Below are 15,599 nucleotides of genomic sequence, written 5' to 3'. Positions count from 1 at the left end.
GAGCCCATAAGAGAAGTGTTGAACAAGCAGAAGGAGTTGGGCAGAACAGATTGAGGTTTTGCCTGTGGAGGGAGTCTTTCCTCCTTGTGCTGAGAGCAAGGTGGGAATAAACAGAGGCACCTGGATGTATTTTGATCGTGGGAGACTTCCTCCTCGGTTGGGGCTTCCGCTGAATGGGGAGACAAGAATTCCTCACTCCAGACAGTAGACCAATAGACTAATAGATCTCCCTTCAGGGAATTCGGGGTTCGGTGGTGGAGGAGTGGCGAGGAACATGCCCAAGCAGAGGCCTGTGGAGGAGACAGCTTAAGTGTTGCCTTCAGGAAATTCAGTGTGGGAGGGGATAAGGAAGGCCAACCCCAGCAGGGGCCAGCATGGACAAAGGCTTGGTATCCAGAGACTTAGACCCTCCTCTCAGCTCAGCAACTGCCATAAGGAGGAGCACTCCAGGTGTATGGCCCAACTAGGGCAAAGGTCCCCAGGGAGGAAGGCTCAAGCATATTCAGCCCATGAAGGGTATTAATGAAGAGTACTCAGGCAGAGTGCTGCGACTCTGCCTTGAGCCCCATGTCGTCACCCCAGGTCGTGGGTGAGCCTGTACTGCGTGCTCAGCAAGGGGGAGCTGGGCTTCTACAAGGACGCCAAGGGCCCAGCATCGGGGGGCACGCATGGCGGAGAGCCACTGCTCAGCCTGCACAAGGCCACCAGCGAGGTGGCTAGTGACTACAAGAAAAAGAAGCACGTCTTCAAGCTCCAGTGAGCCCCCTCAATGGGCAAGAGGGAGGGTCCAAGACCCACCTTCCCCCTCCCAGCAATACCCTGCTTCCCTGGAGGACGGTTGGTGGATGGGTGGGCTGGGCCTCTGCCTCAGAGCCCCTAGATCCTGTGTCCTCTCCCACAGAACCCAGGACGGCAGTGAGTTTTTGCTCCAGGCTAAAGATGAGGTGAGATCTGTTCCTTTCTCTCCCCTATTCGACCTCAGGAACCATCTGGCTGGCTGACTCCTGGCCCAGAGTGATGGGGCTGTGAAGAGGAGAAGCACAAGCCAGAGTTACCAGGGCTGAACTGGGAAAGCCCATGGACAATGAGAAACCAGAAGTTTCTAATCTAGCTGGGGGGAGGTGGAAGATCAGAGGCTGGCCTGGAGGCCCCAGGACAACGTCCAACCTCCTTGCCTTGGCCTCTGAGATGAAACTGGAAAGTTGGGAGGGAGTTAGCGTAAAAAAAAAAAAAAAAAGATGAACTACAAGTGCAAAGAACCAGAAGTACAGAATCGCAAAGGGTTAACTGTGCTGGAGGAGAGAGTTCAAGGAGGAAAGTTCTCAGAAAGGTTCCCAGAGGCTGGATCTCTAAGGACACCGTGGGTCATTCGGAGGCTGGAATTTATTCTAAGGGCACTAGGAAGCCATGGCAGAGTTTTGAGCAAGGGAGGGTTACAGTGATGCATAAGAAAGATCCATTTGGTTACCATGTGCAGGGTAGATTGGAGAGGGTGAGAGTGGAGGTGTGGAGCACAGGAGGTGGCCAGGGCAGGAACCCAAGTGGGAGACCACAAGGCTGGATTAGGGCAGGCCTGTGGGAAGGGGAGGAGGAGGTGGGTGAGAGACAAGAATGTGAGTGGACCTTGGGACTGGGGCTAAGGGGAGAGGTCAGGGGAGGAGGAGCAGGCATGGAGGTGGTTTGAAGAGATGCTGAAAATAGTAACACTTGTTACCTCATTCATCATCACAAGAGGCTATGAAGTAGGCCTTTCTTCCCTCCATGCCTCTTTTACTTATCTTTAAAATGGAGATAAAAATAGTTTCCCATCATAGGATTATTGTGAGAATTAAATAAGTTGATACAGGTAGAGCACTTACAGGGCCTGTAAAATTACAGTGCTTTGTGTCTGCTGACATTATTGCTTCCTGTTGTTTATCTCTATAGTGGGAGTTAGATATAATCCAAATGCATAGGATTAAGTGAATTAATCCACAAAAGTGCTTAGAACAGAGCTAGGCACAAAATAAGTGCTATGTAGCTATTTACATCATCATCGTCATTACTGTTATTGTTATTATTATCCATTTAATAGATGAGGAAACTTAGGTTCAGAGTGGGCAGTCTGATTCTAGATTCATCAGTCTCCGCTCTTCCGAATATAGACTGTGTCCTGTTTCTCTCTCCAGGAGGAGATGAACGGCTGGCTGGAGGCTGTGGCCGCCTCGGTGGGGGAACACGCCGAGATCGCCCGCTGGGGCCAGACACAACCCACCACGTCGTCCACAGACGAGGGCAATCCCAAGCGGGAGGCGGGGGAGCGCAGGGCCAGCGGGCGCCGGAAGTGACTTCCCACCCGCAGGGCCTGACTCACCTCCCCGCCCCTCCTCCCCGCACTGTGGGCACAAAGGCACTTTCTCTTCCGCAGGGGCTGGAGGCCCTAGTCCCACCAACACTGCGGACGCGCCCTGACCGGCACCGGAAAGGAGGGGACTTCTCCTGCACCCCAAGAAGTGGTGGGGAGATTGCTGCCCCTATAGCCATATCTCGGCCCCTTCCCGCTCGCCACCTCCACCCCAGGTGCTGGGGCTCCATTATTTTTATGCAATAACTGAGCTTGTGGGGGGGGCGGGTAAGGGGCCAGTTGAACCAAGCTCCCTGCCCGAATGCCCAGATCCAGCCCCAAGAAGCTGGGGTGGTAGGGGCGATAATTCCCGCCCTAGGGATGGGCATGGGGGCGCTGGTGAGGTCCCCTGGACCATCCAGGGTGCTAGGGGGTGGGGAGGGGACGCCCCCCTCCCCGCCTTTACCTCACTTCCAATGCTGCCTTGATCTCTGTCTGGGAAGGGGGAGTGAAGGGGCCCTAGCCCCCGAGCTCCGCCGTCTCAGAGCCATGCGGTTAGTTCCTGACTTAGTTTATTTTTGCAAAACGTCGACCTCCTCCTCCCCCCGCCCCGCATCCGCGAAGGCTTTTAATGGGAGGGGCGTCAGAGCTCAAAACTGTCTTCCTCTCTCCTCCCCCCTCCAGCTGTAAATGCCACTTCGGGAGGGGAGGGGCGAGGGGAAGCCCTCCCCCTGCATGCTTCTGGCTGGAGCACTTTCCTGGGGAGTGGGGGAACCGGGTTGTGGGCAGCCCCCATGGCCACCTGGAGAAGCCGCTGGGACCCAGGGGTGTGGGGGCGTGTGGCAGGCGCGCACTCTGTGTACCTATAATAAATCCTTTGGCTTTGACGGTCTGTGCTGGTTTTTTCGCGTTTCATGGGCTGCGCCCAGGAGGACTGGGTGGGGCGAGGGGAAGAAACTGTCTTGCGGAGAACATTTAGATGTCCCTCTTGGTGTGGACTAATTTCGAGGTCTAAACACGTGTCCCCGACGAATCACCTAGATGCCATTCCTAAATCGGGAACCCCAGAGGGATGGAGGAACGTTTTGCTATCCGTGGTAACTAAACTTCCCCAAAGGAGCCGTTCGGTCCGTCCCGTCCAGGACAGGAAAGGCGGGACCCTTTAAGGAGGCGGAGAAATTAACTGCGACGGGTGAGCGCTTTACCCAATCGCCGGTGGCTCCGGGAGTCTCCTGCCCAATGAGCACCCGGTGGGGGCGGGGCGGGATGCACACCCGGAAGCGGGTGCAGGCCGGCCGGCTAACCCGGGGGCCATGGCAGCCGCGGCACCTGCAGCAGACGGGGTCCCAGGTCGGGGACCTCCCGGGGAGGTGATTCATCTGAACGTGGGAGGCAAAATGTGAGTGTAGGAGTTTCCTGAGGCGCTACTCTCAGGAGCGGGGAACGTGGTGGGAGTACCCGCCTCTACCGGGGGAATTCCTGTCCGTCAGGGATTGCTCCGCCCCCTGCTGGAGGTGGGGAGCCTGGATGGGTGCTGGGGGAAGGAAGGGAACTTACCGGGTTGAGATTGGGGGCCCCATTCCTCATCCTCCCTCCATCATCTCGCGTCCGCTCACGGTCCCCGCACAGATTCAGTACCTCTCGCCAGACTCTCACCTGGATCCCAGACTCCTTCTTCTCCAGGTGATTGGGAGAGCGAGTTTGGGGTGGGGGGGCGGGAGGAGAGGGTATGGGGAGACCTAATCTCCCCCTCACACACACACCCCGGCCCGTGACACCTGCTCTGCGTCCCCTCCCTGCAGTCTTCTGAGTGGACGCATCTCAACACTGAAAGATGAGACCGGAGCCGTGAGTGGAGCAAGAGCTGATATGGGGCGGCCCGTAGGAGGAGGGACAGGATCCGCACTCAGCCCGGCTCTTTGCCCTATCTATCCTCTGCCTCCCTTCCCCGCAGATCTTCATCGACAGGGACCCCACCGTCTTCGCCCCTATCCTCAACTTCCTGCGCACCAAAGAGTTGGACCCCAGGTTGGCATGGAAGATAAAGGGGAGTCCCCCACCGTCTTCACCGCCCCCCCGGGAAGTCTCTTCTTCCCTCAGAATGTTCACTTAAGCTCCTTGATCATATTTAAATTATGCGTCCTTAGAATTCTCCCCCACAAAACACACACACACACATACACACACATTTTCACCTTAGAATCTTGATCCAATCAAAATTTTCTACCTCTTGAGATTCTCTGTGCAGTTTTGAAAACTTCGTCCTCAGCATTCTCTGTCCACTCCCACTCCCCAGACCCTGACCCCTAGTCAATTCTACTACCCAGGGGTATCCACGGTTCCAGCCTCCTCCACGAAGCCCAGTTCTATGGACTCACTCCTCTGGGTAAGTGGGGCCCCCTTTAGCATCCTCATCCCATAGAAAACCAGCTCACTAGTGATGCTCCCCCTTTCCCCTCTCTCCTGAAAGAAGGTTGGGTTAGAGCTGAGAGCCCTGGGTTTGGTCCTGGGTCTCAGGAGGGTGGTGATACTCTGTGGAGAAAGAGATGGGGGAGGGGGAAAGGGACCTGCCTCAGTGTTCTCCAAGTCCCAGCCTTTGAGTCCTTCCGTCTTAGTTCGTCGTCTGCAGCTTCGGGAAGAGTTGGATCGATCTTCTTGCGGAAACGTCCTCTTCAATGGTTACCTGCCTCCACCAGGTGGGAACTACTAAGGAATGGAGGGGGGGCTAAAGACTACATTTCCCATAAGGCTGCAGCTCTTGGTTGCCTGAGCTGTGGGCCCTGAGACGCTATGGGAGTTGTAGTTCTATATCAGATGCTTGGACTGATGCTTGGAAAGGAAGTAAGAAACAGCATTTCCAATGAGGCAATGGGCCAAGCTAGTCCCCCTGAGGCTCAGAAGCTTACCCTAGAGCCCAATGGGAGTTGTAGTCCAGGTTTGATTTCCTTGTAGGGAGGCTTAGGGAGAACTGGTGTCCTTTGCATGGAGGGGAGAAATATTAAAGGAGAGTTATTGACTATAATCTCCATGGAGCAGCCAGCCCACTGGCCATGGAAAATATGCACCAGTGGTTATTGGGAACTGTAATCTACTAGGCTTTGCTGATAGGTAGAAGGAATAGAGTGGGGAAATTCAGTTTATGGCTTTATTTCCCTAACCTCAGTCAAGACCTACTACCTTCATGAAGTTTGTCAAATATGAAGATGTATTGTTCTCTTAACTTAGTTTGACCCTGTTTTTTTTTAATTGTTTTAAATAGAAGCTTTTTGTCACTACCTTCATGCCATAAATAAGTAGACGTGAAATAAACCCGAAACATAACAGTGTAATTAAACTCTGGGTAGATACTGTTGTCTGCCGATGAGACAGGCTTCCATTTCTTAAAAGGAAAGATTGCCAAATATTGAAGAGGTATTAATATCGTGGCAGCCCCAAACTGATTCTTTATTTGTGATGGGCTCAAAGGAACTGAAAAGGGAGCAGCTCGCTGTGTGATTCAGTCTCATTTAACGCCATGTCCCTGCACCACCGAAAATCTTTTCTCTAGTAGACGATGCTACCCATGTGGCAAAATCAGCATCTGGCACACTTTAAGTGCTTGCTACGTGACAATTATTACAATTATTACAATGATTGTCACTCTGCCCCTTCTCCCTGCCACAGTGTTCCCGGTGAAGCGGCGGAACAGGCATAGCCTGGTGGGGCCCCAGCAAGCAGGGGGACGCCCAGCCCCTGTTCGACGGAGCAACACGATGCCCCCCAACCTGGGCAACGCAGGGCTGCTGGGCCGAATGCTAGATGAGAAAGCCCCTCCCTCCCCATCAGGTACATTTCTGTCTCTTGGGAGATTGGGGCAGCCAGTGGGCCCCTGTGACCCTGCCCTGATCCCTGCCTTTCCCCGCAAGGGCTACCAGAGGAGCCGGGAATGGTGCGCCTGGTGTGTGGACACCACAACTGGATCGCCGTGGCCTATACCCAGTTTCTTGTCTGCTATAGGTGCTCAGGGAGGGTGGTGGGAGGACACCTTAAGCCCTGTTGATGGGGAGGGCTCAGGGTGAGGGTTCACGATGTCCCTCAATCTTCCAGGCTGAAGGAAGCCTCTGGCTGGCAGCTGGTGTTTTCCAGTCCCCGCCTGGACTGGCCCATTGAGCGACTGGCACTCACAGCCCGGGTGCTCAGTGGGGCCCTGGGTGAGCATGACAAGATGGTGGCAGCAGCCACGGGCAGCGAGATTCTGCTGTGGGCTCTGCAGGCAGAAGGCGGTGGCTCTGAGATAGGTATGGCACCAGGCTTTTTCCAGAACCCTTTTGCCCTTTAGAATTCTACTCCAACTTGTGGCCTGTTAAAACAGCCCACGTGCCACCATTCTCTGCGTTATTAGGGTGCTCCAGCCCTTCAGAATTCCGTATCCTGTTAGCATTCCTTGGTCTGGTAGAAAAATCCACCCACATACAATTCTCTCCTCCGTCAGAATTCACTGCCCTGTTAGATCTCTTTGGGTAGAATTCTCCCTGCCAGTGAAATCCCAGACCTGTTAGAATCTGTTCCCATTAGAAATCTGACTCCTTAGACTAATCTGTTCGCTAACAAATCTTAATCCTCGTGAGAATCCTCTGCCGCCCATAGAGTTTTTTGCCTTTGTTGAAAATCTTAGCTGCGTTAGAGTCCCACGCCCTGTTAGAGTCCCTTGCCGCCGCAGCAGGAATCTGGCCCGTTGTAATCCTCTGTAATTCCTGCTGGAATCCTCTAGCCTGTAAAGATTCTATGACCAAGTTGAATCCTCTGGCCCTTGGAGTTCTTCCTGCCACCCCGCTTCTCCCCCGTGAAAGGGGGTCCTGGCTCAGCCTTCCTCACCCTGTGCAGGAGTGTTCCATCTGGGCGTGCCTGTGGAGGCCTTATTCTTCGTCGGGAACCAACTCATCGCCACAAGCCACACAGGGCGCATCGGGGTGTGGAATGCCGTCACCAAGCACTGGCAGGTCGGGGCACTGGCCAGCCTGGCTGCCTCTTTCTCGGGTGCCCAGACCAGTCAGACCCAGGGAGGGGTTCCTTTCTGCCCCACCCGACCTGGAGAGAACCAGGGGACCCAGCAGTGGGCCAGATCCAGTGGTGGGGTAGGATGGGGTATGATAAAGGCCAAAGGAGGATCCAGGAGGCCTTCGTGGCTGATGTGAAGGATGGTGGGTTTGGAAAGGAAGAGAGGGTTCTCCAGACACTGGGTGGGAGACCGGGTGAGGGGAGATGGTAGAGGAGGCGGAAACCCAGAGACAGACGTGCAAACGTCCGTCATTCTCTCTGCACTCGCCCCAAGCTCTGTCCAACATGTAAAACAGAAAATACACCCACAGCGTTGTTTTCTAAAGTGTGAGCGTTTGGCTGAGAGAGACAGACAAACAGAAAGGACAGAGAAAGAAACAGAGATGGAGAGAAACAGACAAATAGAAACAGGAGGTCAGAGGTGCCAGAGAGACAGAAAGAGGGTGGGTGGAGAGAAACCAGGACTAAATGACTGTAGTAGATGAAGGGACACAGAGAGAAAGAGGGAGATGAATAAAGAAATGTCAGAAATACAGAGTCAAGGAGAGGCCACGAGACAGAAGCGCCAACCAAGAGCCGTTCAGAGACAGACGCCAATGATGCAGGCCTGGAGCAGGCAAGGCAGGGGAGGAGTGGGCCTAGAAACTGGTGGGAGGGTGCTGGAGCAGGGAGGCGTGGGCATGCCGGGGGGGCACTGCAGAGGCAAAGGCAGGAAGGGATGGCACCATGGCCACAGCCCACCCTGCCCCACCCTCAGGTCCAGGAGGTGCAGCCCATCACCAGTTACGATGCTGCAGGCTCCTTCCTCCTCCTGGGCTGCAACAACGGCTCCATCTACTACGTGGGTGAGCAGCAGCTGGCACTCCAGCTGCCTGAGAACCTCCCCTGAGAGGTGGGAGAGGAGGGGAAAGGCTGGGGTACCTTGAACAAACCCACTCTATCCTCCCTGTTCACCCCAGATGTGCAGAAATTCCCCCTGCGCATGAAGGACAATGACCTCCTTGTCAGCGAGCTCTACCGGGACCCAGCGGAGGATGGAGTCACAGCCCTGAGTGTCTACCTCACCCCAAAGACCAGTAAGCTATAGCTCAGCTCCCTGCCCTGCCATCAGCAGCCAGCCCCGACCGCAGCCTGGAGCTGTCTCCCCATCACTTGTGTAGCATGACCCAGTGAGATTTATGGAGAAGCAGACAGATTCAACTCATACAGTCATTCAACAAACAGTTACTGAGCACCACTTACATATAGGCACTGTTCTAGGTGCTCCGCCATGGCAGGCCTCTTCACCAGGGGCAAAATTGACCTCTAGTTGTTGATCTTGGTGTTTCTTTCCCATATCTGTGATTAGGGCGTGATGCTTGCACGCTCCTGAAACAAAGAGGATGCATGTCTTGGGAATTCCCAGGTGGTCCAGTGGTTAGGACTCCAGGTTCTCACTACTGAGGGCCCAGGTTCAATTCCTAGTCGGAAACTAAAATCCCATAAGCTGTGTAGCGTGGCCAAACCCCCCCACGCACACCAAAACAGCAACAGCAACAACAACAAACAAAAACCCAAAACAAACAAAATCAAAAAAACATAAACAGTCAAACAAAAAGAGGATGCATGGGTTACAGTGGATGAAGCTGAGTTCTCTCACTTGAGACAGTCTTTGTGTTTTGTTTTCTTGATTGCAAATGCAGAGAAATAGTTTTTTTGTTTGTTTTTACTGAGATATAATTCCCATACCATAAAATTCACAACTGAGTAGTTTTAGTAGATTCACAAAGTTGTGCCGCCATCACCACTATCTAATTCCAGAACGTTTTTATCACCCCCAAAACAACCCATGCTTGTTAGCAATCACACCCCAGTCCTCCCTCCTGACAGCCCCTGGACACCTCTAATCTACTTTCTGTCTCTGTGGATTTGCCTGTTCTAGACATTTAATGTAAATGGAATCATGCAGTACATGGCTTTTTGTGTCTGACTTTTTTCACTTTGGTTAACGATTAATTTTTTTTTTAATGGTTAGTGCTTTTTTGGAGCTTAAGATCTCTTACCCTACCCCCAGGTTGTGAAGATTTTTCCCTATGTTTTCTTCTAGAAGCTTTGCAGTTTTAGCTTTTACACGTAGGTTTCTGTTCCATTTCAAATTAACTTTTAGGTATGGTGTGAGGTAGGGGTCACAGTGCATTTCTTTCTAGCAGGCGTAAATTAATAATAAACTTAACTTCACAGCATGTCATCACATAAGGCCCCTTTCTTTTTTTAAACTGTATTTAGTTATTTATTTGGCCACACCGTGTGGCTTGTGGGATCTTAGTTCCCTGACCAGGGATTGAGCCCAGGCCCTTGGCAGTGAGACCGCGGAGCCCCAACCACTGGACTGCCAGGGAATTCCTAAGGCCCCTTTTTTATGTCATTGATTTACTCCTTTCCTCCCCATCCCCCTCCTCTCCACGTGCCACTATTCTGTCACGTTTAGCATTTATATTTTCATTTGTTTGTGTCCTTACAAAATGGATATTATGGACATGTTTTTGAATTTGCATAAATGGTATGGGGTATATAACTCAGTTTATATATCTTACTTTTGTCCATCCTGCCCTAGGTTAAATATCCATCCATGTTGCTATTCATAACCTGAATCCATTGCTTCTAACTCCTGCATAAAATATTAAAACCACATTTTACCCACATTCCTTAAGATGGTCCATTAAGTTTGTGACGTTACAACATACCTTTCCCCTGTGGAAATTTGGCAAGTTTGGGGAGTTCCTCAGGCACGCTGTGTCAAGTTTCATTTTCTTGCCTTGCTGTCTGTCTGGTTTTGTTTGTTTGTTTGACCCCACCCCACCATGGGGCTTGCAGGATCTTAGTTCCCTGAAGAGACTGAACCCGGGCCTGTTTGTTTATATGTCCCTTTCCATGTTTCTCTGTCTTTCTCTCGAATTCCATCTCTCTCTCTGTCAGTCTCTGTCTCTGTATCCCTCCCTGTGATTTGTTTCTTGGTTCCCTGTTTCTCTATTTTTCTATCTCTCTTCCCCCTCTTCTCAGCTTTGTCTCTCTCTGTTTTGTTTTGTTTTTTTTTTTTTTGCGGTACGCCGGCCTCTCACTGTTGTGGCCTCTCCTGTTGCGGAGCACAGGCTCTGGATGCACAGGCTCAACGGCCATGGCTCACGGGCCCAGCCGCTCCTCAGCATGTGGGATCTTCCCGGACCGGGGCACGAACCCGTGTCCCCTGCATTGGCAGGCGGACTCTCAACCACTGCGCCACCAGGGAAGCCCTCTCTCTGTCTTTTTAAAAATTTTAATTTATTTTTTATATAGCACGTTCTTATTAGTTATCTATTTTACACATATTAGTGTACATATGTCAATCTGTCTCCCTCTCTGTCTTAATTTCTGTCTCTGGTTTCTCTGCCCCATCCCTCTGTCTCCCATTCCTCCGTTTCCCACGTCTCGCCACCTTGTTCTCTCCATCTCTCCCTCTCCCTTTACTTTCTGACTCTGCATCTGTTCTTTATCTGTTGCCTCTTCTCTCTGCCTTGGTTTCTGTCTCTCTGTGACCCTGTCCCTCTCTTCCTCCTTGGCCCCTCACCAGGTGACAGTGGGAACTGGATTGAGATCGCCTACGGCACGAGCTCAGGGGGTGTGCGTGTCATCGTGCAGCATCCCGAGACCGTGGGCTCGGGGCCTCAGCTCTTTCAGACCTTCACCGTGCACCGCAGCCCTGTCACCAAGATCATGCTGTCAGAGAAGCACCTCATCTCAGGTGAGCCTTGGCCGGCTGTCCCGCATGCCCATCTCCCTGCAGGAGGGATGGCTTAGCTGTGAGCACGAAGCCAGGTGGATGAGGGTTTACACTGGGGAGGGACAGTGTGTGGGGAGTGGCCTCTGGAGAATTCCGTGAAGGGGACCAGTCTGGGGGAGAGTGGATTTGCCAGGGAGAGGGGAAAATTAATCAATTTAGCAATTGCCAGGCACGGGGGAAACAGTGATAAGACAGGCCAAGTCCCTACCCTCGTGGAGCTGATGCTCTAGCGGGGGCAGCAGACAATAAATCAATAAAAATATAAATCACTATCTGGCAATGGGGATGGGGGCCATGAATAAAAACAAAGCTATGTGAGAGGCCAAGAGAGTGCCAGGATCACTGGAGAGTGCATGGTTCAGGAAGTTCTTCCTGAGGAAGGAGCTCTGAACAGAAATGAGCAGTGCAGGTCAGTGGGGACAAGCATTCCAGGCAGAGGGAACAGGCATTGCAAAGGCTCTGAGGTGGGAGGATGTTTGGTGTGTCTAAGGAAGAGCAGGGGCCCACTGGGCCCAGAGTGGAGTGGATGAGGAAGAGGGTGGGGGGCGATGGGGTAGGTCAGTGGGACCTTGTAACCCATGGAGAAGACTTTGTCCTTAACCCTGAATGAGATGGCGCCGCGGGAGGTCTCACAGCAGAGGAGGGCTGTGACCTGACACAGGTGTTCACAGGGTCCCTCTGACTGCATGTGGGGACAGGATGGGAGCAGGAAGGCCAAAGAGCAGGCTGCTGCAATGGTCCAGGCAGGAGATGAGATGGACAGGACCAGAGTAGGGGTGGGGTGGGAGCAGTGGACAGGGAAAAGTGAGATCAGGCCCTGGAATGATTTGGAGGCAGAGCCACCAGGATTGTTAACTATTTGGAGTTCTGGGGAAGAGAGAATTCTCTGAAAGGGAAGCATTCAGAGGGGCCTGAATCCTGACACCTTTGGAAGGAGGTCATCCCGGGGCTCAGGAAGGTCGGGCAGTGGTGATGCCACGGCCGGGCCTGACCTGCGCCTGCCCCCTGGCTCCTCAGTCTGTGCCGACAACAACCATGTGCGGACGTGGTCTGTGACTCGCTTCCGTGGCATGATTTCCACCCAGCCTGGCTCCACCCCGCTCGCTTCATTCAAGATCCTGGCGCTGGAATCGGCCGATGGGCATGGCGGCTGCAGTGCTGGCAATGACATTGGTGCCTCCTAGCCCCGGGTCCCCCACCGCACGGACCCTGCCTGACCTCCATTGGCCTCCACTGATCCCTTTCCTGACCCCTGTAGACCTCTCTTGACCCACCCAGCTGATGGGGTTGACCTCCACCCATCACCACCTGACCCCTATTGACCGCCACTTACTCCCAGCTATCCCAGTTGAATTCTGTTACCCCCACTGATTCCTGCTGACCCAGGATCCGCCCCCTGCCCCTCATGTGCCTGAACTGCACTGACTGTTGCTGACATCCAACCCTGTCTGACCTCGCCCAACCCTAGCCACCTGGGGATGGGGACCTGGTCCTGGGGGGGAGGTTCAGCAGTGGGGAAGGAGGCAGAGTCTTGGAATCTGGAGGTCACAGGGACCCCAGCTGGCCCTGACTGCCCCCCTCTACCTGGCCCAGGCCCCTACGGCGAGCGGGACGACCAGCAAGTGTTCATTCAGAAGGTGGTACCAAATGCCAGCCAGCTCTTCGTGCGTCTTTCCTCCACTGGTCAGCGGTGAGGACCATCCCGTCAAATGGAGGGGGGGCAGTCAGAGGAGAAGGCAAGATGCCAGGGAGGTCAGAAGGGCATCCCAGCCAAGGGACACCGCAGGAGCAGAGGCTGGGAAGGAGCACAAGCCTGGTCCTAGATTTGGAGTTTGGGGTATCAAAGGTGTGACATGTGTGGATGGGAGTGAAGCTGGAACAATCCCAGGTGCCCCTGCTGGACCGCAAGCAGAGATCGCCCAGTGTAGTCAGGGCCGGGCTGGGGGCTGGGAGTGTGTGCACAGGCTGGGGGGTGAGGGCCAGGATGGGGGAGGGACGGGAAGCTGTGGGAGCCCAGAGGCGGTGCTTGCTCCAGCCTGGGAAGGGGGCCTGTTGAAGAGGAGTCTCTGAGCAGAGACCTTGAGGATAAATAGGAATGAGCAGAAGAAAGGAGGGAGGGGAAAGTCTGTGCCTGGCTGAAGGGGCAGCATGTGCAAAGGCTGGAACAGCCAGAGAGGATAACCAGGGACATGCACGTGGTCTCTGGGGGCTGGAGCACCAAGAGGTGAGAAATGGGGCTGCAGAGGGGCGCAGCCTTGCCAATTGTATGGAAGAGCTGAGACTGTCCTGAGTGTCCTGGGGAGCCATGGCTGCTTTGAGGGGGATGGACTGGAGGTTGGAGAGCAGGCTGGGACAGATGCCTGGCCTGAGAGGGCAGGGCTTGATCAGGGCCAGATGGGGAGGGGAGGAGGGGGCCGGCCATGGGGAATGCTGGGAAGTGAGGCAGGCACCCAGGATGAGTCTTGGGCCCTCCCTGAGACAGGAACAGGGAGGGCAACATGTTTGGGGGAGAATCCCATTTGGGCCCCATGGTGAGTGTGTGGGGCTGGGGACATCCAGGAGGCTCCTGGTCCCCACAGGGCTGGAACCCAAGACAGTAGATTTGGGAGGGATGGAGAGGCTTGGGTGCTCATCCGAGAAGCAGGAACTGAAACCACAAGGGCGGTGGGGACTGAGGCCTGGGAGGGGTATAAAGATGAGAAGAGGGACCAGGCCAGGCCCTGGTGTGGCCAAGGTGACCCCTGCCCCTCCCCTCTCAGGGTGTGCTCCGTGCGCTCCGTGGACGGCTCGCCCACCACCGCCTTCACAGTGCTCGAGTGTGAGGGCTCCCGGAGGCTGGGCTCCCGGCCCCGGCGCTACCTGCTCACTGGCCAGGCGAACGGCAGCTTGGCCATGTGGGACCTGACCACCGCCATGGACGGCCTCGGCCAGGCGCCTGGTACTCCCCGCTCCAGTCCCGTCCCAAGCCCCACAGACTCACCCTGCACCCTCTCCACAACCTCCTTCGCCATGAGCTCCCTCCCCAAGCCCTTGCCCTCTGGCCCCTTTCCCTGGCCCCCAACCCCTCCTCGCCCTTGCTTTTTAACCTCTCTTTCTTAGCTTCTGACCCCTGTCCATCGACCTCTGCATCTTTCCTCCTATCCCGACCTCAGTCCTTGCACATGACCTTTGTCTCTTGGCCTGTGCCCTTGTCTTGCCCCTGACCCTGCTTCCTTGCCGCCCCCAGCAGGGGGCCTGACAGAGGAAGAGCTGCTGGAACAGCTGGAGCAGTGCGAACTAGCCCCGCTGGCTTCCTTGAGGGGTGCTCCCCCCAGCCCCTCACCCCGGACCTCTCTCACCAGGTAGGCGTGACTCCACTTCCCCTTCTGAGCAATGAGGCGGAGGGCAGAACATGGTGGCCTGGGGGCAGGGGGGACCCAGCTCCACCCTGATGACCTGCACTGACCCTCATCACCTCCTCAGTCTCCACTCAGCCTTCAGCAGCGCCTCCCTGTCCAGCCGCCGTGGGAGCCCGAGCCCCCCACAGGCTGAGGCCCGGCGCCGCTGGGGAGGCAGCTTCGTGGAACGCTGCCAGGAACTGGTGCGGAGCGGGCCGGAGCCCCGGCGGCCACCGACACCAGCCCCCCGGCCCTCCGCGGGTCTCGGGGCTCCCCTTGCACCCCCCAAGATGAAGCTCACTGAAACTTCCTTCTGAACATGGCTGCCATGGTGCCTTGAGATACCCAGGCCCTGGGGGACGCAGGTGCCTGCCCCGCTTCCTGTCACAGCCCTGGGTTCAGGGCCAGGGCTTCCTTGGAGTGGTTAGTGTTACTAGGCCCCCATCATCTCCCTTTTCTGGAGCCAAAGTCACCCTTCCCCAATAAAGTTCTCACTGCCAACACCTTGGTCACATTCTGAGAGGGTTTGGGCACCCCTAGGGAAAGGGTAAGAGAGCCGTGGTGCCCAACCAGGTCCCTGGCTGTAGATTCAGGAACATCTGTCTCTCCTGGTTTAAGTAAAGAAGGGGAGTTGGTTTACACTCTGGCTTCAGGCATGGCTGGATCCAGGCCTCAAACACTCATCCAGAATATCTTTCCATCTTTTGGCTTTGCTCTCCTCTGGGGTCATTCTCAGTCAGGTTTTCCCCGCTCTGTGCCAGGATAACTCCAGGTAGCTCCTTAGCAACATTTTTCTCTCTAGCAGCAGCAAAATCACAGGACTGATTCTCATTGACTTAAACTGAATCAGATGGCCATTCCTGAACTAATCACGTGCCCTCACGAGCCAGGCAGTGAGGTCAGCCCCGTGTTGACAGAGTGGAGGAAGAGTTCCTGAAAGGTGATTCAGGGTACTATTACCACAAACAGGGGTGAATAGGTACAGGTTGGCAGAAACACAGATGTCGGCTAGGTGACATTTGTACCCCAAGCCTCACCACTGCAAACACTTTGCCCATATCCCTGG

General features: G+C 54.7%; 2 protein-coding genes across 4 annotated transcripts in view; both read left to right on the top strand.

The window, feature by feature from the left end:
* SPTBN4 (spectrin beta, non-erythrocytic 4) overlaps positions 1–3,210 on the top strand; it is a 70,238-nt gene extending 67,028 nt beyond the window's left edge. The window contains exons 33-35 of the mRNA XM_022585624.3: positions 583–756; positions 902–944; positions 2,169–3,210. Of these exons, the coding sequence (XP_022441332.2) occupies positions 583–756; positions 902–944; positions 2,169–2,327 (376 nt within the window). The 3' untranslated portion in view covers positions 2,328–3,210. The remainder of the gene's footprint in view (positions 1–582; positions 757–901; positions 945–2,168) is intronic.
* Positions 3,211–3,591: 381 nt separating this feature from the next.
* SHKBP1 (SH3KBP1 binding protein 1) lies at positions 3,592–15,034 on the top strand. 3 transcript variants are annotated; one of them, XM_022585622.2, is made up of 18 exons: positions 3,593–3,722; positions 3,953–4,006; positions 4,126–4,171; positions 4,278–4,351; positions 4,651–4,709; positions 4,939–5,019; positions 5,987–6,148; positions 6,229–6,319; positions 6,410–6,600; positions 7,187–7,302; positions 8,118–8,205; positions 8,320–8,436; positions 10,947–11,117; positions 12,174–12,329; positions 12,750–12,846; positions 13,916–14,094; positions 14,383–14,497; positions 14,619–15,034. In XM_022585622.2, exons 1-18 carry the CDS (start codon positions 3,637–3,639, stop codon positions 14,848–14,850), a joined length of 2,115 nt encoding a protein of 704 aa, XP_022441330.1. In that variant the 5' UTR covers positions 3,593–3,636; the 3' UTR covers positions 14,851–15,034. The 3 variants fall into 3 exon arrangements, with proteins under 3 accessions (XP_089758941.1, XP_022441330.1, XP_089758942.1); XM_089902815.1 differs by lacking the exons at positions 4,126–4,171; positions 4,278–4,351 and having other exon boundaries at positions 3,592–3,722; XM_089902816.1 differs by lacking the exons at positions 3,593–3,722; positions 4,126–4,171 and having other exon boundaries at positions 3,836–4,006.
* Positions 15,035–15,599: the final 565 nt, after the last annotated feature.

This window comes from Delphinapterus leucas, chromosome 20 (assembly GCF_059928025.1).
Source record: "Delphinapterus leucas isolate spDelLeu-1000000601 "Yukka" chromosome 20, BTC_Dleu_Yukka2, whole genome shotgun sequence".
Lineage (NCBI taxonomy): Eukaryota > Metazoa > Chordata > Mammalia > Artiodactyla > Monodontidae > Delphinapterus > Delphinapterus leucas.
Note: the sequence above shows the minus strand (reverse complement) of the source record. Positions and strands in the feature narration are given on the sequence as shown.

Excerpts from the sequence above, each read along its gene's own strand:
- SHKBP1 (XM_022585622.2), top strand. The coding sequence starts at position 3,637 with ATGGCAGCCGCGGCACCTGCAGCAGACGGGGTCCCAGGTCGGGGACCT. Across the intron at positions 12,330-12,749 it reads CAGTGCTGGCAATGACATTG|GCCCCTACGGCGAGCGGGAC; the intron begins GTGCCTCCTAGC and ends TACCTGGCCCAG. Across the intron at positions 14,095-14,382 it reads CGGCCTCGGCCAGGCGCCTG|CAGGGGGCCTGACAGAGGAA; the intron begins GTACTCCCCGCT and ends TGCCGCCCCCAG.